Source organism: Onychomys torridus, chromosome 3 (assembly GCF_903995425.1).
Source record: "Onychomys torridus chromosome 3, mOncTor1.1, whole genome shotgun sequence".
Classification (NCBI taxonomy): Eukaryota; Metazoa; Chordata; class Mammalia; order Rodentia; family Cricetidae; genus Onychomys; species Onychomys torridus.
In genome coordinates, this window is record NC_050445.1 from 89147378 (window position 1) to 89171064 (window position 23687).

The 23687-nt window shown below is 42.6% G+C and overlaps 1 protein-coding gene across 6 annotated transcripts in view; it reads right to left on the bottom strand.

Annotated features, from left to right (window-relative positions):
- Foxp1 (forkhead box P1) overlaps positions 1-23687 on the bottom strand; it is a 607655-nt gene that overhangs the window by 125819 nt on the left and 458149 nt on the right. For all 6 annotated transcript variants that reach the window (XM_036182188.1, XM_036182186.1, XM_036182191.1 and 3 more), the window contains one exon: positions 20985-21173. In XM_036182188.1, coding sequence (XP_036038081.1) covers positions 20985-21173 — 189 coding nt within the window. The remainder of the gene's footprint in view (positions 1-20984; positions 21174-23687) is intronic.

Sequence of the window (23687 nt, forward strand, 5' to 3'; positions counted from 1 at the left end):
GAAAACATGGCTGGAAAAATGGTTCTTTGTGGTAAAGAGCACTTGCAAAGGACTGTGGTTTGGTTCCCAGCATCCATACAGAGGCTCACAACCATACATACACTCTAGTGCCAGAGGATCTAACACCCTTATCTGGTCTCCATGGATACCAGGCATGTACATGGTACACATACACATGAGGCAAAACACATAAAAATAAAATAAAAATAAATCTTTAAAAATATTTGTAAAATAAGGTAGAATAAAAATTTACATTTTAGTTCAGCCTTTGTGTTAGCTACATTTGAAGCACTCTGGTTGTGTGTTTTCCACAGCTCTCTATGCTAACATCCATTAGAGTATTTATGACATTGTATTGTAATTGTTTCTACTCAGTTCAACCCTTACATGAGGATCTCAAAGTACCGACACCGGGACTAAGGCACTGAGTGGGTGCAGTATATAGTAACTACTTGGTAAGCGCCCCCTGATGATGTAAGATGCAAGACCCCGAGCTACACATGTGCAGGAATGAAGCCAGAATCCTAACAGTAAGGGTTGGTGTGAGCAGGAAAGAGATGGGTGAGTAAGGGAACCACTAATGCACTGCTCTATTCTCAGAAGTACTTCCAGGGGCTTTGTGTTCTGAGAGAATCCTTATATTTTATGCCTTTTATAACAAATGTGTGTGTGTGTGGGGGGGGTGTGTTGGGATAGAACCCAGGTCTCAAGCAGGCTAAGCAACTGCTGTAGTACTAAGCTGAGCTACAGTCTCAGGTTCAGAGGTTAAATCTGCACCAAATTTTAATAATAGAATCCTAAATCTTGATGATCGATCACTATATTAATCACAATCAAATGAGACCAGGGACAACAATCTCCTCATGAAAAAAAAAAAAAAAAAGCTATGTTCTTGATCACCAAACATAACCCACCATGGCTTCCTGACTCTGTCACATCTTTTCCCAAGTGAGGGTAAAGAAATTGTTTGATTTTTTTTTTTAAAAAAATATGTTTTGCTTTATAAATCTAGTACGTTTCTGGTTTGCCTATATTCCTTTTCTCAAAGATGTACTCGAGACCAAACTCTTGTGTTGAGACCATTCAGTTTTGCTAAAACAAACAAACAAACAAACAACAAACAAACAAAACAGCTGTGGCAGTGAACAACAGAGTTCAGAGGAAATATTCCAACCAACTTACTTATGGGCAGGGAAATCTCAATCTCCAATAGTTTTACTTTCCAGGAACTGTTATTCTCCTCTTTAAAAACAGTAACAAGTTGACTGGCTTTTTAGTCCTATCAAAGGAAAGAAGGCCCAGGATTGGCCCATGAGTATGCTTGTTCTAAAGACTTGTTCTCTTATTAAAGGTTTTATATAAAGTTTCAGGTCACACAGCCATTGGGATATGAGGATATTAGTAGAGGCTAGTCCCTCAGCAAGGAAGGTGAGGAACATGAGAGCTTTAGAGTCTAGTAGATCCAGGACCCATCAGGAACCATACCAAGGTGGACAAGGTGAGGGTGCACTGGGAAGCCTCTGCAGGTATTAGGGTCCTTTAATTAAAAAGGTTTGGTCCAGACTCCTATTGGCCCAAATCCTAATCAACATAAGCGTTTCAGCAAGGCCTTACTCATGCCTTTTCTCTGCAGCTGCACTGCACTCTTATACACTGTGTTGGAAAAGACACTGTACGCAAAATGGTGGGGCTCCCGGAATATTCCACAAGCCAGTGTTCTAAACTGTGCTGCGCAGACAGTGAACTAGATTTTCTTCCTTTCCTTGTTTTAATTTTTTTTTTTGCGGGGGGGGGGGGGGGGGGGATGGAAGTGGTGGTTTGAGACAGAGTTTCTCTGTGTAACAGAGCCTTGGCTGTCCTGGAACTTGCTCTGTAGACCAAGCTAGCCTGGAACTCACAGAGATCTGCCTGCCTCTGCCTCTGGAATGCTGGAAAATTAAAGGCGTGTGCCACCATGCCCAGCTTGAACTATTTATTTTCAAGTTTATCTATGCATATTTTCAAAATTATAGCTGTCTAAATTGTCTCTGAAATGTTTGACTTGCTATCAATAAGTCAATATATATGGATATGTATATATATACATATATATGTATATATAAATCATATAATCTCTCTTTTGTAGAACTCCTATTGGAAAACTTTGTGGCTAAAAAAAAAATGCAAGGAAAAGATTAGCTGCTTACTCTTAGACAGTGGGTATTTAGGCTTCACACAGCCTATGATACCTTAAAGAACCATCATCCTAAACAGTGCATGGATCTCATAGGATACAATGATATTACTTGCATCTGCTCAGTTCAAAAACTGCAAAACCAAAGTGGAAGACTAAAGAAGGTTGCATTAGAAACAAACATATAGAATAGGGTGGACCTATACTAACATGGCAGACACAGAAATCTGAGCCCCAGTATATCTTCCTGACTCTGCGGTGCTGTTTTGTGCTTTTTCTTTCTGCATTTTGCACAATGAGCAGAGCAAGTATTTGTTTATGGAACACCTGCAGAAGAAGAGTCCTGGACACACTCAGAGTCTGCCCTGCAAACAGTGCGCTCAAGTTCTCCATTAACATATGCCTTACACTAGCAGCCAGGTGTGACACTGGTATGTGGGCCAGTCTCAACACTTACCTGAAAGGTATCAAAAAACTCAGGCAGAAAATCAGCTAAGTGATTTTTATCAAGACACAGTAGTTCTTGACTTGTTAAGGATAGGAATAATGAGAAGGGGAAAAAAAAAGGACACACATCACAAAACTATGATATATAGAGACTGACTCCAAAGCAGAAATGCATGAGGGTATAGAAAGGAAGAGATGCATTATATTATGTATATCCCAAAGTGATTGCCCTAACATGACTCCAAGCAATCTCCTTATGTGTCACTTCTGGGGCTTCTTGGATGAATGCCAAGGTTAATGTAGGGGGCAGAGAGGTGCTACCCAAACTCCTACATGGTACACGGAGCTTCCTGTTACATACTGAAAAACTTCTCAAGATTCTCTCCCAGGAGACACAGTTCAGGGTCCTGTGATCTTAAGAGGTATTGGGTGCTGAGTCTTTGGGGGTGGTAACTATCTAATCTGCTGTCCTCCCAGAACTGAGCACCACTGACTAGTCATCTGCAGACATGAAACTGAGACCTGGAGGGGAGAGACTTTGTAGAAATCAGACATGCTTGGTTTCAAAATGCAAACAATGGAGGGAAATTCCACAGGCACAGGACCAGGTTCTTCAAGATGCCTCTTACGGTGAAGCAATGGCACTTCATCAACTCAAGGGGGAGCCGTTCCTGCCTCAGCCACCCTGCCTTTATACAGGAAGGTATATTCTGGCAGAGGGCAGTGGATTCTTTCATTGTCATAAAGTCAGGTACATTATGAAGCTATTATGAGAGATGAGAGTCCTGACAGAGTGATTTCATCTGGATTTTTAGTATGTGGTATGGGTTATTAGTCGCCCCGTCATCCAAGGTCATTTCCCTACAACTCAAAGGATGAGAGAATTGCTACAACCACAGCTGTGCCAACTGCAGTGAGTACACAGCTTAGGAGACAGAAAGCAGGGAATGTGGGGGCTGATAGCACCCCTGAGCAGGTGGGGGCAAGATGCCTTCTCCTCCATGCATCCCGATCCCCATTCTATAGTAGTTCTAGGCTGTAATGATTAATTAAGGCCAACTCGACAGTGTCTAGAATCACTGGGGAGACAAACCTCTGGGTCTATCTAAGATTTTCTAGATGGTGTTAAATGAGGAGGGAAAACACATCCTAATAGGGTAGGTATGGTAAGTGGGTACCATTTGTGAACTGGCATACTGGGCATGAATAAAAAGCAGCAGCATGCTGAACACCAGTGGTCATCTCTCTGCTTCCTGCCTATACATGTGGCCAATGGCCATAAGCTTTCTCTGCTTTCCTGCCCTGACAGACTCTAGTCCCTGGAGTTGGGAGCCTAAATAAGCCCTTCATCCCTTCAATTGCTTCTTGTTCGATATTTGGTTACAGCATGGAGAAAACTTACTAGTGTATAGAACTTGGCGATGCCAGCTGGACTTCTGTCTTTAGTAGCTTTAGGTTGTCTAAAGGAATGGTCAGCGAATAATAGCCCAAATATGGCCCAACTACCTGTATTTGTGTGGCCTTGGAGCAAATATTCACTTTTATATTGTTAAAACAGTTGGGGAAAAAAAAAACCCACATACAAAAGTGGAGTATTCCACGATGTGAAAATCTGAAATTCAAACTTCGGTGCCCACAAGTGTGCTGGAACACAGCCATGTTCATTCATTTCTGCATTGTCTGTGCCTGTTTTAACATGACAACAGCGCAGTGAGTAGTTGCCATAGAGACAGTATGGCCCACAAAGCCAAAAATATTCACTATCTGGTCCTTTATAAAGAGAAAGATGGCTGACCCTGGTCTAAAGAAAGAAAGGAGTTACTCTCAAACCAAATTCTATTTTTGTAGAGATCATAAGACATTCCAAGCAATATGGCAGGTGAAAGAGTTTATCTACACACACTTGAAACTGAGACGAGAGGTAAGGTCAGCTTCATCACCTAGCCCCCTAGACTGCACCTTGAAATGCCATCAATCAGTGTGTGCCTTACAGAACTGGGAAAGGGCTCAGTAGAAATTTTAGCGCACAAACCCCTGACACAATCCAGGGGTGTAATAGGACCCTGGTGATGTCATATGATAAAGGAGATTTCTCTGGAGGCTTCTACATGGCATTGAGCTGGAGAATTTCCAAGAAATTGAATTTCTAAAGTGCCATCCTTGACGCTTCAAAATAATTCCACCCGAGCACCAATCCTCCTTGAAGAAAACATTGTCTGTTCAGTGACCCCTGCCACTGAGTGTCATCCTCAAAGACAGAAATTGGAAGCTATTTTCTTCCCAGCGAGACAGACTAAATCCAGGATGTAGATTTTCAAATTAGGTTCTCTTTAAACATCTGTTGGTAGGCTGCATTTAACATTAGTTATTTGAGCAAAGCACAATTTGATTAGACTGTCTGAAACTAAGCCAAAGTCTGCAAAATAATAGCTCAATTAAATTCTGTTTTGCTTGCATTTGTCTTAGATTTTCCTGAGTGTGATAGTATTCCAAATAGTCAAGTAAACCAATTCCTTTCAAAATGAGAGATTTAGGTGTATTTTCCATCCTCCCTCCACGTATATTTAATAATCTTTCCCATCTTCGCTATGCTTCATTGAACTTAATCTTGACACCAAATACATTTCCATATTTTGCCTTTAGTCTCCTTTAATTTTCTAAGCTTGTGAATTAAAGTTCTCTGCCATTATTATACCTAAATAGATTAGCAAATTTATAAAAGCAGGCACAGGGCATTAGGGCAGCCTACCTTCAGTGAAGAAGCTCCCTTAGTTTTCAATCCCTACCCACCATGCATTTCAGGCATTTGAAGTTTGATTCAGGGGGACTGACTGCCTTTGGAGTCTTTTAATGAGGTTTACAATCTTGAAATGTTGCAGGAGGGTTAAGAACCTGAGACTAGTATGCAGCCTCATTATCAAAAGCAGTTTGTCAATTTACCTTTCTTTTAGCTTATATATTTCAAGCAATCATTTGCTCATTCGCTAATTCACCACTCATCCATTTACTCACTCATTCACTGATTCATCATCACTTTCTCATTTAGTTACTCATTCCTGAAAGAAACTCTTACAGGCTGTGGAGATGGCTCAGTTGGTCAACAGCTTGCCATACAAGCATGAGGACCTGAGCTTCATCTTCTGAATTGATATATATATAAAAAAAAAAAAAAAAAAAAGCCACGTGTGATGGCATGTACCAGGGAGGCAGAGCCAAGCAGATCTTTGTGGTTCACTAGTGAATCAGCTTGGACTACTTGCTGAGTTCTAGGCTAGTGAAAGACAAGTATCTTCACCCAAAAGAAAGACTCCCAAGGTTGATCTCTGGCTTCCACATGCTCATGCTCATATATATACACACACAGGAATCTTGCATAGATTGTCTAACTTGTTATAGGCATGGTCAAGAGTGACTAGGAGGTGAAATTTTAGATTAACAACACTCCTTGCCTTTGAAGACTATCTAGCATTGGTTCATAAGAAAAGGGGCACCAGGATGGATCTTTCAGAACAGTATGATGCTCATTCATGGATAATATAACATACTGGATGAACTAGTCTATCACAATAGTGCCAGCAACAGGAATCATTTGTCATTCAGTATTGATGAAATACCTAGAAGATTCAACTTAAAAAGAATAAAGGTTGATTATGCCTCTTGGTTCCCAAGTTTGGTGGGGTTGCTTTAAGGGCTGTGGTGAGGTGTCTCAACATGGTGGAAACCTGTGGCCAGGGAAAGTTACTTACCAGGAGATGACAGGAAGAAAGTAGGGGTGTCCCAATACTGCCTTCAAGTGTATGTCCTTAATTACCTACTTCCTCTTAAATGTCACAATATCTCAAAGAGCGTCACTAGTCTCTAAAACAGGAGCTTTTGGTAGATGAGCAGCTACAACTCAAACTAAAACATACCAGGAACAAAGATGGCCGCTCACCTACACTGAGTACTTGTAATCTTTCTGTCCAAGTGATTTACAAACATTAGCTCAGCTATGGTCATTTTGATTCTCAGATGAGAGGTTTGAGGTTTTCATCAGATATACTGACCTGTCAGCAGACAGCAAAGACTGTCCCCAATCTACCACTCGAACATCTATCTGGGTGGTGGTCAATAACACGCAAACTGAAATGTATAACTTGGGAGTCTTGCAAGGAACTGTTTTCTCTTTAAAGCACAATTATGAGAAGAGTGCTCTCTTCTGAGAACTTACTGTTTCTCAAGCCCAGTGCCAGCTACTTTCAGGCATTAATCAGTTGGCCTTTGAAATTACCTTTAGGTAGGCAGGGTAACCAGCCCTATTCTCTAGATGGGAGAATGGAAATAAAGAGAGTGTAAGCTACTTTCCTGGGGCCACAGAGGAATAACATGCTACCAAGACTCAACTTGTCAGTCTGACACTGAGAGTCACACTATTAATAGTAGCATGATTCAGCCGCCTCCCTTCCATATTTATTTGGACATGTGAATTTCCAAAACGCCATCCTGTGCAGTTAATACAGTTAAAGGACAAAGTATGCCTTAGATCTGACAATAAAAAGATACAGCGCTGGAGACAAATGGAATTTACCCAGTACTCTAGAAGGATATTGGTGAAATAGACAAAGTATATATTTAATTTGAGGCAGGATTTCCATAACTATCAAGGAATAGTTTAAACTTCTCAGAAAAAAAAAAAAAATTCAAGTACTTTTCAACTTTGGTATGTTTTCAGTTGCCAGTCAATCCTGGTAAACAGAGCACTGTTTCTAACATTGGTGCCCTGGGCAGACATGGGTAGTCAATTATCAAGTCTAATCTGGACCCACAATCCCTTAAACAGCACTGACAGACAGACAGACAGACAGACAGACAGACAGACACACACACACACACACACACACACACACACACGACCACGGCACGCACACACACACACACACACACACAGCCACACACACTGAAACCAGTGGGTACAAGAGAATTTCTCTGCTCTGTATAATTCTATGTGTCTTAATATTATTTTGTTTCTAGACTAACAATCCAGTTGTGTTACTGAATAAAAAATACACCAGACATAATTTTACTGCTGTCTTACTAAGAATGGTTTCATTAGGTCTGAGAAGTGGCAATTCATGGGCACACAGGGAATGTGCAGCCTATGTGTCCTACATCCAGAAGAAATCCACTCCACAGCATCCACAGATTAAGTAATGAAGAAGAAACTTCAAACACAGGGCAGTGCACACAGAAAGGGGAGAAACAGGGAATGCTCAAGTCATGGGGCGCATTATGTCTTTCCGAAAAAAGGAGACAAAGATATTAGTTTGAAATGTTGATCATAATTTAATCACCAAGCTTATTTATTCTAAACAGCAGGTAGATAGTGACTGCTGCAGTTCTAGATTCCTTGGACTTTCAAATGTTATCGTGAGGACTGTATGAGCCTGGTGATGGTGGTGCACGCCTTTAATTTAATCCCAGAACTGGGGAGGCAGAGGCAGGTGGATCTCTAAGTTGGAGGACAGCCTGGGCTACAGAGTGAGTTCCAGGATAGCCAGGACTACACAGAGAAACCCTGTCTCAGAAAAAAATAATAATTATACACACACACACACACACACACACACACACACACACACACACACTTCTAAATTTCTGTGTCTCTCCCATTCTTCCCAGCAAGGCTATAGCCATCTTACCAAGGCTCCTACTTTAGTCCAGAGCTATGGGAAGGCAGAATTTGGACTTGGTCTAACTGATAAGGGGCACCACCAAAGTTCTGAAGGGCAGCGGAAACAGTGTCTATAGAAAGGTTCAGAGCGATGTGTGGAATATGAAATACCTACAAAGGGGAGAAGGTGCTTTGGTGCTATAGTGCAAGAAGGATGCGAAGCCCTTCTAAATCCATGCATGTGGATCTGAACAATCCCAGAACTGAGTGCCTGCAGGAACACAGAGGCAGGAATGAACGACATCAGCGCAAGGAGAGATGGCGGCTGTGAGGACAAAAGCAGAAAGGAGGAGAAGGTGGTGACTGGAGGATGACACCAGCACTGCTGACTAACACAGCCAGAGACAGAGCCATCTGCCTGGAGACCAACTGCTATGAACACACTGAAGCGGCCAAGAGCAGCTTCCATGGCTCGGGGTCATTTGCACATTTCTGATGAAAGAGAGGGACACACTGTAAGGGACCCAGGAATCAAACACAGGGGCATGGATTCTAGAAGAGAATGGGAAAGAAAGAAAAACAGCACAAAGTCCAGAAACTCCAATTTGAAGTTTAAAAGAAGCCAACCCTGCCCCCACATACAAGTTAGCCAAAGTAACTTACAGTGCTAAGAATGGAGACAATGTCTGAATTTAGTGGCCGTCCAATTCAGGAGGAGAAAAGTCAGATTTGGAAGGTAGGGATAGAAAAGGGTAGGGACTAATAAAAACAAAAATACACAAACAAACACAAAAGCTGAAGTGTCCACAGAATATTCTGGAATATTATGGTTCTCAATGTTCAGCAGCCATAGGAAGTAGAAGAGAGTGGCTGGGAAGGTGCAAGCCACCCAAAGGTTTTGAACTACCCATTTAAAATCCACATTTACCAGGAATCCCAATAAATGTTGGGCTCTGTCGGCCTGAATATTTACCAGAGTAATTCAATAGGATGTAACAAGAAAGGACAAGGGCTGGCGCTCTTCGCCCAGTTGAGTCCTGGCGGCTTTAAAACTCTACTACTTAAGTAGTTAAAAATCTGTTCTTCTGATGAGGGGGGCAAGCTATGAATAGAAGGCAGCAACCCAGGCCCTTCAAAAACAATGAGTGGTTGGTCTCTGTAATTTACTGGGCAATAATTTCCAACTCAAACAATCCCAATAGCAAGGAGACTGAAGTCTAGCAAAAGTACAAAATGGGATATGTTCTCTTTAAAATCTTGAGAGCAACTAAATATGACAACCATCTGATGTATGAAAATTATTCACAACCAAAAACAGACAGTCTGGAAATAGCCGGGATGACTTCATTTAGACAGAATTACCCAAATCTGTTTCTAATATACACAGTACACATAATAAATTTTTACAATATGACAAGCAAAACAAACTTAATAAAAGTTCCCGATCTTTTGTTACACAAGCATGCTATATCCATGGTATGTTTATAATAGTTTGCTCATGATATCACAACTCAGTAACAAAGGCGTAGGCAATACAAAAACAGTTACTAGGCATGACATCAGCTCACAACTACCGTAATTACATCGAAACACAAATTTCCCAAACTGTACATTTTCCAAACTGCTTCTCAATTTCAACGGCTGCGTTTAGACAATTACTTACAGAGTGGTCTGCAGGCTTTGAGTAATACCCGGCTTTCTTCTCTTTCCCAAGCGTCATTTCCCTTTAGAAAGTGCATATTTCAATTACAGCCACTATTTTTCAGACATGCCCATAAACACATGTCCAAATTAGGAGACCATGTGGTCTGGTGGTTAGTGAGGAGCACCAGGCATCAGCAACACCCATTCTGTTCCTTTCACTGTGCCTGCATGCTATGCCCAGGAGAATCTCAAGGCAGCTTCAAAACGATGCAGATTATATTGCCAGATGATGTGGGCGGGAGTCCCGGATGGGTCACTTAACAGGATCATGGACTCTGGCAAGACCACGGTTCTGCGATACTTTCCTCATTGTGAGATGGGAAGAGGGGGCGCTAGGGAGATGGATTAGTTAAGGGTCTGTTATACTGGCATGAGGACCTGAGTTCAGATCCTAAGGACCTATGTAAAACCTGGGCAATGTGGAGCTCCTGAACTTCCATAACCAGGAAGGCAAAAAACAACAGGATCCCTGAGGCTTGCTGGCCAGTCAGTCCAGCCTAATCAGTAAGCTCCAGGTTCACTGAGAGACTCTTTCTCAACAAATAAAGTGGGAGGGTGAGAGAGATGGCTCACTGATTAAGAACACTCACTGCTCTTCTAGGGCTCTTCAGTTCCCAGCATGCATATCAAGGTACCAGGGAATCTGATACTGTCTCTGGGCATCCCCACACATGTGACATATACTCATACAGACACACATGTGCATGTAAATAAAAATAAATAAATGAAATAAGGTGGAAAGTGACTGAGGAAGTTATCCCAACACAGATCTCTGGTCTCCACGTACACTCACATACCTGTGATCGTGCACATATACATGTACACGTGTATACAATGGAGATGGTGATAAAACTCCCAGAGGACTGATGCAGTGGAGCTGCCTGCAAGAAAGTCCTACATAACTCTTTGGTGTTTATTATCATTATGGTTATCTTTCTGGACAGATGTCTGTCTGAAAACCTAGCTTAACTGAACTTGACCCACAGCATAACTCTTCTGAAGTCATGGCAATGTGGTGTCTTGATCACAGGATCTCAACAGAGTGACTTTCAAGTCAAGAGAGTTTGAAAAGCATGAATGCATGCATGAAGGAAGGATTACATCCACTACTTTCAGAAGTAAAAAATATGATCTGGGCTTCATGCTCTCTAATTGCTTTCATGTTCTTACAGCTCACGCTGGTGAGACTGTGAGCCCATCTGAAATGACTGGTTAAGGGGAGAAAGGCTGAAATGCTCATGATCTCAGAAGAGCCTCTTCTGAGGATCAAAGTTTGTGCACCCATGCCATGTGTGTGACCTCTGCCTCCCTCTGTTTTGAGGTCAGCTGGCTCTCCTGACCAGGCAGGGTGCCAGGGGAACACGACTACCCCCATTGTCACTTCAACTCCATGATGTTGCACTGAATGCTGTTATTCTAGGCTTCAGGAAACTTTCTAACCACTGGACAGGGTCCAAGGCTGTGCGCTAATGAGTTTCAGATTGGAGGACCTTACTGGCCATGTGTCAGAAAAGTGGTACAGTGTAGAGGGAAGTGGGGAGCAGGAAAGAACAGTCTCTCTCTCTCTCTCTCTCTCTCTCTCTCTCTCTCTCTCTCTCACTCACACACACACACACACACACACACACACACACACACGCGCGCGCGTGCACACACAGAGGGGAGGAGGGAAAGAAGGAGGGAGAGAGAGAGAAATGAGGAAAAACCAGTAGTTAAATCCTGGCTGTTCAAACTGACAGGGAACGTCACTGACCTCTGCACTTCATCAGAAATTCTTGTAGACTTACAAAATAAAGGAGTTTGCTTTTATCACACACTGAGAGGCTCCTATGGAAAAATGGAAAACACTACATCACTTGACCTCAGCGTGCCCCCTTTCAACCACAGACGAATACTGTGTACAAAAATCCTAAATCAACTTAAGATGTTCCAACAACACCAACCGAAAGGCCTTAATTTTCTGCATTAGACTTGATGATTACTATTTTGGGTCTTGCCAGTTTGCTTAGAAGGATTACACAGGAAAGAGACGGGTAATTCCGGGAAGGGTGTTTTATCACTTTGCAAGTAACACTAACGTGGTGACCTCTGATGAGGGGGATGGAGGTGGGGTTGGAAGGCTCATCCTGAGTGACACTCCAGAGCAAGCATGGCTCACTGGGGTGGGAAAGTCACTCACCACTGAATCACCGTTATTTGCTTACATTAGCAGAACATTAAAACAGATTTTAAACAACATAAAGGCACTCTAGCTGGCTGCTTAGTGAGTCATTTTAATAGGGAACCAAGTGTTTTTCTCCCTGTTGGATTTCATAAGGAGATCCTCACTGAGTCCTCACATAGTGGACACGTATTTGGTCTCTTCCTTCCTTCCTCCCTTCCTCCCTCCCTCCCTCCCTTCCTTTCTTCTTTTTATAAAAAACGTACTTATTTTTATCTGTGGGGGCATTTTACCTTGCGTGTATGTCTGTGCACACAATGCCCACAGAGGCCAGAGGAGGGCTCTGGGTCCCCTGGAATTGGAGTTACAGATGGTTGTTAGACACTATGAGGGTGCTGGAGACTGAACCGGTATCCTCTGGAAAAAACAGCCCATACTCTTAACCACTGAGCCATCTCTCCAGCCCTTCTGGTCTACTTGGGAAAATTTGACTCACAGAACTTCAAATGTACGAAACACACACACACACACACACACACACACACACACACACACACACACAGCATCTCCACACTTAGTACTTCTTAGTACTTGAGATTTTAAAATCCAATCCTTTCACATCCTCTAGCTGTCATCAAGATTTCTTCCGACAATGTCTATAAAATTGATTGCTTGTAGTTCTGAGTTCTGTTCAACACATGGAAACAATATAATTGAAAGTATTTTCAATGAGGTTGGAAAGAGATACAGAACCTCAGGAAGCCTCTGCAGAATCTGGGTGTTGTGAGTATGGAGGGGAGCCACCAGAAGCAGAGGAAATGACCTGAACAGTGGAGGCTGCGGGAAACCTTCACAGAAACTCCAAATATGGAAACTCTAGACCTTACTGTAATGCAGACTGACATATCCTCCCATCAGATACGAACGATGGCTCGGGAACATTAATACGTTCATTAAATTCTAGCTCCCTGGACTGAAAATACTGTGTGCTCTGGTGTGCAGGTGTCTTGATGGCTTTATTGTCATCACAGACCTGAGGGCCTCAGATGACACAGTGGTGGAGAAGCCTCATACCTCTACCCAATCTGTTGTTTTCACAAGTTTAATCTAGGTATGAAATAACTTGATTGTGGAATCACATGGAGTCAACATCTTCAACTCAGTTGTGTATCACAGAAGCCACTATGGGTGTTGACACACTCCCATGATGCTTAGCAACTACACAGGGCTCCAACTCCCCAGTCTGTACTACTGCAAACTATGGTTGTTTCTTTTGTTCCCCACACCCCCTTTCCTGAAACACAAGTGGATGACCAGCAAGGGTCCGACAGTGTTATCCCTAATTACCTTTTTTTTTTCACTCTTGATCCTGTGGCTCTCATAATTAGTTACCTGGGGCTGCAATCCAATTTGAAGTGATGACAAGAAAGTGATCCATGAAAAAGTAATAAGTTAAATCCAATTTCAGCCTGCCTCTAATTAAATGCACATGGAACTAATGACTCCAACCCCAGCATTTCAGTGATAATGGTAATTAGCGAGGTGGGAGTCACTCTCTTTTTCAACACTGGAGGTGGAAACCACAAGGTAAAATGGTAGGAACACTCTTAATTACATGTGTCATTTTGTCAGCAATTTACACATTTTTGACCAGTCAAGTATGTTTTTTCCCTTGTCCCTCTCCACCTCCTAGCCTGTGCAGTGATTATAACACAGTATTCCATGTTCCAACACACATAAGCACAGAGGAGCAATCAGCCTTGAGGAAAAAGAATCATTCTTCTTCATTGCTGCTCACTGTCATGATGCTCACAAACACATACAGGCATACACAGGCACACATACACACACACACACACACACACACACACACACACACACACACATACACACAGATATGCAAATAGAGCTACAATTAGGAAATTATGCAGATCTAAGCCCCCACCCCACTGAAGTCAGTTACTTACAGTAGAATTAGTTTTTATTCATTTGGCTTTTTTGTTTACAATATGGAAAATGTCGTAATTTGCTTATTGATGGAAACTATGACATTCGGAGGGGGCCAAGAGAATACACATGGAAGCGGGGGTAGCTATTAGTTTCTGGTAGCACACTAAGGGCCTGTGGCTCTCCAAAGTCTGGCTGCCCATCAGGGTTCTATTCCTGTCTGGGTGTTCAGTGGTAACTCCCATAACCTCTCAGAGTTTCAGTTTTCCTCCTCCAGGGTACCAGCCACCAATCTCACAGAGCTGCTATGGGGCCGGCCTACACTGAGCATTGAACTGTCATCATCTAACACATTCTGCTCATGGTGAGGCAGACAGGGTTTGGTGGTGTGTAGTTTTATGTCAACTTGACACAAGCAAAAGTCATATGAGAGAGAGACCTTCAACTAAGAAAACATCTCCCTAAGATCAGGCTGTATGCAGGCCTGTAAGACATTTTCTTAATGATTGATGGGAGAGGGTCCAATCTATTGCAGGTGGTGCTACCCCTGGGCTGGTCGTCCTGGGTTCCATAGGAAAGCAGGCTAATCAAGCCATGAGGAGCAAGCCAGTAAGCAGCACCTCTCCATGGCCTCTGCATCAGCTTCTGCTTCCAGGTTCCTGCCTGACTTCCTTTGAAGATGAAAAGTGCTGTGGAAGTGTAAGCCAAATGAACCCTTCCTTCTCCAAGTTGCTTTTGGTCATGGTGTTTCATCACAGTAATAGGAACCCTAACTAACACAGTTTGGTATAAAACATTAGATTTTCATTTGCATTTTAATATTCAAGTGCACAGAGGTAAGCTGACCATATATAAATGTCCACAATGGGATATCATGACAGTGAGATCACCAATAAAATAAACACTCCTTGACATAGAGTGGGGTATTCCTTGTGAGACTGACACATGGTCATATGACATTTAAATATAAGTGAAGCAGTCAACACAAGCTCTGCTAGTATAAACCTTGTCACCAGAATGGTGACAAGGACAGAAAGAGACTATTGGAAACAAAATCTTAAGTCAGAAGTATGAACTTAGGCTCCTTAAAGAGCCACATGAAACCTTTGAAAACTGGTTGCAAAAGTCTGCATGCATAGATAGATATTTTGCCATGGGGAGGGAAGGCCAGTGTTCTCATCAGATATATTTTTTAAATTATTATTACTGGATGTCCGTCAGTGAGCGATACATGTATGTTAGCTATGGAACATGTGTAGAGGTCAGTTCCTTCTTTCCACTGTGGCTTTTGAGGAGCCAACTCCAGTCACCAAGCTCATGGGAAAAGAACAAGTCTTTAATCTACTGAGCCACCCCTCTGACTCCTGCCGTCATATTTTTGATAGTTTGTATAATCTAGAAGATTCTTAAAAATACTTTAGAAATAATTTCTATTTTTCATTCCTTATCAAAACTTACTTTTAGGGACTTGGGATTCTCCAAAGAAGGAGACATCTTATGAGGGACCAACATTTTGACCTTTCTGATATGTTTTAAAGACCAGAGATGCTGGCTATAGTCATTTCTTACTTGGAACAATAAGGGATGTAATTTAATTACCTGAATCACCTACTTTCCTAGCCCAGAGCAGGGAGGTAATTTTTTTATGGGCTGGTATTCCTTGACCATCCCACCTCACTAGTACAACAGAAAACTGAAGTTTCCTTTAAGGGTTTCCTCTTAGCAACTTATTTCTTACTAAGTGACATAGAAATGATTATGTGGCATTAAGGCAATGATAAAAAAAAAAATACATTAAAAAACCCGCTGCCTAAAACGTATTTTAAATAACTGCAAATAAAAAAAACATGACTAGCTAAATGACATACTTGTTGAATCTTGTGTTTTAACCTCAAAGCTGGACCCCTTATAATCCTGATCCAAAGTCTAGTCTACAAGTAGGTTTTCACTATTGATTCTTCCAGAAAAGAAAAAAAAAAAGGCCTTTTGGGTCAGGGGCTTGCACAGCACATAACTTGGAGGGAAAAGGGACACACAGGGGAAGGAAACTGATCATATGCCTGGCTTCAAGTTCACAGTCTTTAAAGCTACCCTGGAGCGGTGGTCAGCTTCCCACTGAAAGCCATACACAAGGCTCACTTTCTGTCTCGACTCACAGGCTGCAGAACCTGTGTGGACTTCTACTTTCTGAGGAGAAACTGTGTCACTTGATTTCCTTCCAGTGGATGTGTTCCAGCCAACAAGTAAAATGCTTAAAGAACCAAAAGGAATTACTACCCAGAAAGTTCCAAAATTTGATCAATAAAAATTGCTCATCTATTGCAAACTAATTGCTAGTGCTTTGGAGGTTATGAACACACCTGCACTGTTAGGCATTTATTTCACTTGTTTAAGCAATCTTCAGAAGTATATAAATATTTATAAAAGGCAGCCTACTATTTTTACCCACCTCTAATTTTTTTTTTTTTTGAGCAAAATCAAATTAATTCATTTATAGCTACAGAGCATCCTGAAGGCAAGGTCTGTGTCCACAGTTTAGGGTCCTATGAACGAACACTTGCCCAGCACCCAGCACACTGAAGCTCTTCTGAGAATGTTCACCAGAATGAATTTAATGAATTCAGATCATACTGATTGTGAATTTAAGATGGAGCCAATTTTCAATTTCCATTTCTATCATTCATAAAAGAAATCTGCAAGGCAAATTAATAGCGTAAGTAAAAAGACAATGTAAGATGATAGGTGGAACAGTGGTCAAGAACCCTCAAAGTGGCCTATCCACCTGGCTTGTGCCTTCTTCTCCATCAATTAACCAGACTGTATCCCGAGAACTCGAGCACCTGGAGCAGTTTAGCAGGCATCTGCTCCATGTGTTTCTCTCCTGTTGAAATTAGTCCCCTTTGGTGCTGTCTGACTTGGGTTCGTGATCTCTTTTCTCCATCAAGTAACCACTTGTAGCCTCCTCTCACTTTCCCTTTCCTTTTGTTTGTTTCCTCCGCCTGTGAAACCTAAGCGTGCTGCCAAACCTGAAGTGGAGACGTGTGAGATGTGCTGAAAATAAGAGCCATGGCATCTTCGGGGTTTAAGAATTCTCTCCCTCCCCACTCCCCCACCCCAGTCTCAAGTTCTCAGCAGATCAAATCCTCCTTCCCCATCAAGGCTTCCTCTATGCAGATCGAAAATCTGCTAATATGGGTCTCTGAGGAGAGCTGTAAAGGGTAAGGAAATCAGAGAGGAACACTGCAGGGTAGCAGGAGGGTTTCCTTTTTATTGCAGATCTACTCTAGGCGAGACGCCCAGTGAGGACAAGGCATGCCGAGATAGACTTCAATGTCAAGGTTATTCTTTCCAAGTCTACATACATCTTTTTATAACAAGGTGATAGACCATGTAACTGACATTAGTAATTTCTCCTGTCAGTAGAAGGCCAGCTAAACTAATAAGGCTTACTACTGGATTCCAGTGACCCTGGTCAGGACACAAAGACAGCACACACATTCACACACTTCCATGCAGACACACATACCCACACATGCACAACAGCCCTCAAAAATCAATGTAAATTCTCTACTTGTCAGTTCTATCCTGATGGCTAAGAAGAAACTCAGCATGATCTTAGCAGACAGCCTTCATGGGAGGCATTCTCCTTCCATCCTAAGGAAGTGTAGAGCACATTGTAGTGGCTGTCCCATTGCCCCAGTCATGATCCATGTCAGACTCTTTGGCTTGGTTGCCAAAATCCTTAATGGTCAAGAAGAAATAGAATCCTCAAAATGAAATCCCCTGAAACTTTACTTCACATATCTACTCCTAAGTAGCAGCTACTGATTACCCTAAACGCCATGTTTTAAAAATGCAAGTACTGGGGCTAGAGAGACAGCTCACTGGTAAAGAGAGGCTGAATTCAGACCCCAGCACCCATGTGGCAATGAGGCACAGAGATTTGCAAATGTAATCCTGGTCTGAGCAGGAGGAGACAGACAGATCCCTGGAGCTCAATGGCAAGCCACCTAATTGAATCAGTGGATTCAAATTCAGTGAGAGATGGTGGCTCAGAAAGTAAGGCAGAATGCTGGCTATGGTGATGTCACCCTTGACTGCTGAGGCAAGCAGATTTCTGTGAGTTTGAGGCCAACCTGGTCTACATAGCAAGTTCTAAGCCATCTAAGACTGAAGTATCTCAAAAACAAACAAACAAAAAACTGTGGAGCTGGACAGAGTAACACACTCAGTATGCAAAACACACACACACACACACACACACACACACACACACACACACACACACACACAAGTACAAGGGAAAACAAGTCCAGTTTATTTTTAAACATAAAAGGTATTCAACTCTACAGCACTATGACTGGACAGTGTCTTTGTATATTTTTTAAAAACTTAATACCAAAGCCGCACTATGGATACCGCCTTCCCAATACTATATTGCCATTTTCCCAATGCACTTTGAGGTCTGATATATTCAACAGGACTCCTAGTATTTTCAAGGCTGTGAGAAGCTCCAAGAAGGAGGCCAAAGAATGGACAGGCATTTGAATCACTGAGTGACAGGCTGGGCCAGCTCCCTGTATACATTAATAAATTAGAATTTTAATTGCGTCTCTGTCTGCAGGAGATGCCCTGGTACTTTAATATGTACCAACAATTGGCTATGTTATGGAATCTGCAATGTGGCCTCTGCTGCTGACCCCTGAAACACAATTCCCAGACTGACTACGGAAACTGTTCAGTTTGATCCTTTCAACTTATTTGAATCCTGACAAATAAGCTCACAGCTGAAAGGTCAACACAGTCATATTTCATCCTCCTGAGCTGTTCTTAAGACATCTGCACAACAAAGCCCTTCTTACAACACCTGACATCCACCCTCCACGGCACGGCACCTCATTATAACTGGCTCCCGCACCCATGCCCACACGGCAGGTAAGAGGGTGTGAGTTGCTGGTGGTTTGTCAAACAGCTGTCTTTGGAAGAGTTTGTCAACAGTTTACATGGGTGTTCAATTTGCCCAATAACCTGTCACTATAAGGTTGAACTTTTTTGGAAGAGGGACAGTTTCCCTGACACAGTAGGAGAACTGGAATTGGTGTACCAAGGACAGGACAGTCTGTGTAGGACACTTTGGAAGTCAGCATCAATTTATCCTAAACATGGAGAAATCAACACATGTAGATTCCATCACAAATTGTTACAAAATTTCCAGTGAGAAACCCATCCTTAGCCCCCACTTGGGGGCACCTAATGCCTACCTTCTACTTTGAATTGGGCATACATACCTGACTCAAGTTTCTTTGAAATTTCTGCTGCAATTTTCTGCTCCAAGACCCAAATCCAAATGCGATTTTATGAACTCACTCCTCTTTCTACTCTATTAACCCCTTGGCCTCAATGAGCCAGAAATGAGAAGTTGTTGGAACAATCTTTTTTTGTTATCATTTCATAAAAATTGTTCCCCGTTTTCAATTAATGATTCAGAAACATTCTGCAAACATCTACTGAAGGAGGGCATGTGTTCTATTATACTCATTACCAGGTATAATATCAGAAGCACTACATCCTCCCAGGGCCAAACAGAAGCTCTTGACACTGCAGGTATCTGGAACTGCTAAGTAGCACTCCTTTTTGGAGGATGCATTGGATATTGTGGAATGATGAACAGCCTCCTTGGTCCAAAACCAATGAGATGTCAGGAACATCTCTGCACCCTTGTCCCCTAGTTATGAATAGCAAATATGTCTCCAGAATAAAGAACTTTGTATGTTGTCAGTGGGGAAGTCAATTAATCTAGCCCCTATGAAAAGTATGTTGAAGGGTCCTCAAACAGTATGAGGATCCACAAGAAAACTAAAACCAGAACCATCACATGATTTAGCTAGACCACTCCTGGGTGTGAGCCATGGGAAATGAAATCAGTTGTGGTGGTTTGATGTGGAATGTCTCCCATGGTCTCAGGCATTTGAGCACTTGCTCCCCAGTTGGTGGTGCTGTTTGTAGAGGTTTATGTGGTTCAGCCTTCCTGGAGGAACTATGTCCCTGAGGCCTGGCCTGGAGATTCATAGCCTTGTGCTATTCCAATCACTCTCTTTGCTTCATGCTCAGGGCTGAAGATGTGAGCTCTCAGCTTCCTGCTGCCGAGTCTGACACTTGCCACCATGCCTCCCAGCCATCATGGACTCTTATCCCTCTGGAATGGTAAGCCCAAATAAACTTACTCATCCTGAAGTTGCCTTAGTCATGGTGCTTTATCAAAGCACCAGAAAATAAATAATATACTGGCATACTGACAAGATATTCACACATTCATAATACCTAAGAAGTGTTGTCCTGTGTGGCTATCACCAGATAAGTGGATTAACAATAATGGAGTCATTTCATCCACAAAGAATGGCTTCCTGTCATTTGCAGCAAAATGGTTGGAGATGGAGGATGTATCAGTAATGGAACTAGCTAGACTCAGAGAGGTAAGTACAGTCTGCTTGCTCCCATTTCTGGAAACTAGAAAGAAATTAACCTGAAGGTAGGAAAATGGTTACATGGGCCTGGAAAGGGGGATTGGTGACGTTGGATGGATGGATGGATGGATGTGATCAGTGCTACTTTATACATGCAGGAGCCCCCTGGCATATTGAAGTATAAGTTGAATTCCTCCCAACATTAAAACTATTGGCATAACACCCCCTGCCCTCCCGCCCCCCCCAAAAAAAAATCCAAAACTTTAGGTCAAATAAATATTTTTCATATGATGTCATAATGCAGCTCATAAACGAAAAACATATTTTGCACAAGGTTTCCTCAGATAGTTTGCAATGGTTTCACTAATCTGCCTCTGTATAGCTTCTCAGCCATGGCAAAGTGTAGGACAGAAATTTTTTGAAAAAAAGCATCGCTACCTGAAGAGCTGGTTGCTTATCATTCCTCTTGGGAGACTTTAGTCCACTAACTTGCTGTTGCTGCTGCTGCTGCTGCTGTTGCTGTTGCTGCTGCTGCTGTTGCTGTTGCTGTTGTTGCTGCTGCTGCTGCTGCTGCTGCTGCTGCTGCTGCTGCTGCTGAAGAAGGAGCTGCCTTGCCACCTGCAGGGCCTGCAAGGAAATGTGAAGAGCAAGGCTTTATTATCACACATGTCTGGGGATTCCCTCACAAAGAGGATCTTGGGAAAAACCCTTCAGGGCTGCTCCCCACTTGCTCATTTCCAGGCAAGGGAAATGGCCAATGAATCTTCTAGCCAGTCTACATAGAAAATGTCCCAGAATGTGTCTCCATTTCCTTTGATTGGATAAAATTACCCATGACTTCTTTGACACAGCATCTTATGTAAGTAGATACTTCATTCCCACTAAATAGGTGCCATGACACCTGTCAGTACGAATGGCTGGGGTGAACAGATATCAGAGTGGGGTCAGGGGATGAGGAAAAAGTAAGGCTCAGGAGACAAGGAAGAGCTCTTATTGGAGATTCCGTATCCTACTGAATGTTCCTTGGGGAAACTTGGAACTCAAATTTTATATATTTTAATCTCACCTGCATCCAAATAAAAAGAAAGATCTGGGCAGTTGATCACAGGAAAATGAGATACCACCAGAACAATTTCCATAGAAAGCTTAGAACAGTTGAAAGTATATCTGGAATGATCTCACCAGAAGACATTGATGGGCTGGGATACAACTTAGGTGATAGAGGGCTTGCCTAGCATGCACACAGCCCTAGGTTCAATTTCTAGTACCACATGCACTGGGCATGATGGCACACACTGTAATCCTAGCACGTAGGAGACAGAAGCAGGAGGTCAGAAACAGAGGTCATCCTCAGCTGAGTGTGTGTGTATGTGTGTGTTCCTAGCACACTGATTATGTGTAGATGTTCTTCTTCCCAACATGCAAACTTGTGGCTATGGTATCTCCAAAGTATCTCAGAAATTCAAGGTCATCCTTGGAGGTTGAGTCCAGCCTCAGATGCCCTGTGTAGACCAAACACAGTATAAAATAAAAGGAAAGCTTAGCAGAAGTGACCTGGGGTCACCTTAAACTTTTCACGATGGACCGGGAAACAAACTAGTTAGGCTAAAAGCCTCTTCCAAGCTTTGAAAACAGGAAGGTTTTCTTTCAAGGTAGCAGTTATTGAAGTGGTGTGAATTAGTAATAAGACAGAGGAAACAGAGAAGACCTCCAAAGGTTGAACATATGACTGGGTAGCCCTTTTTTTTTAGTTAAAGAAAGAAGTATTAGAAACATGGATATGGCCAGTATGAAGATATTCACTGTTATAAAACTAATAGCAGGCCACCACGCCTTTGTGCAAATGAGAGCATGATCAGACATAGGAAACTGAGGTGTACAGGGACTACTACACCAGAAAATCACATGAAAAGAGAGATTACTTGAGTCCACTCAAATGAGAACCAAGAATATACATATGACGAGTCAGAAAAGATGCTCACAAAATGATGTAGTTACACACACACACACACACACACACACACACATACACACACACAACTGCATATCATATAAAAATAATTTCTGAAGATTAATTTAAATTAGTGTATGTGTATGCAAATGCAAGTGCAGCATGTATGAAAAGGTACCTGGAGGCCAGAGAAGGTGTCAGATCCCTTGGAGCTGGAGTTACAGGAGACTGTGTGCGGCATGAGGTAGGTAATGGGAACTGATCTTAGGGTTCCCTGAAATTGCAGACACTGCTCTTAACCACTGTAACATCTTTTTAATTCCCTCCAAATATATGGTTTTTAATGCAGCAACTTATATTATTTGTGCCTCAAGGAAGAGGCACATAGAGATGTGATCAATGCCCCAAACAAAATCTGATAATGTGGGCTTAGAAAGTGACCACAAAGGAATGCCATGGCACTAATCGGAGAAGCTCAGCAAGGTCACTTGGAGAGTGAAGTAGACAGGTCTGAGAACACAGTGCCAGTGCTGAGGCCAGGACAGGTCAGACGGCTAGGCCTCCCAAGTACTAGACTCATGCAAACAGGGAGATGAGAAGCAGTGGAGGAATTCCTGCACATGGGCAGACATCTATAAAAGGTGGGTGTGCAAAGGTGGACTTTCTTCTTAGACAAGCTCACTCAACAGAGCTCGAAGGTAATACTGTAACAGGAATTTTTAGGACACTTCTTACGACTGAGTAGTACCTCTGTGGCTAAGAGGTCCAGAGGGACACAAACAGAAGCACTAATCAGCAGGAGACATCATCGGAAAGAGCTCAGTGGAGCCTGCCTATGCCGCCACCCAACAACATCCTCCCTCTTCCCTCAAGCTGGCTGCCTTCTACTCAACTCATCCCTAAGATCCCTGCATAGGAAGTGCCCAGGCTCTTTTGCCTAGAAAGGAGATGCATTTGCCTGCTTGAAAGGGAGGCTGTCTGAGAGGGCAGCTGGAAGGTAAGACGCCTGGGAGAGTTGCCTGAGACTCCAGCCTGCTGGCTCGGCAGAGGATTCACCATGGCTGGACTCTGGCTTTCCTTGTCTCCTTGGAGACGTTCAGTACATGTGTAGGCGGAAAAGTGGGCAGAGTGAAGATTTCATTTATATCATAAAGAAAAATAGTCCCCTGTGCGAGGTGCCTGCAGGAGCA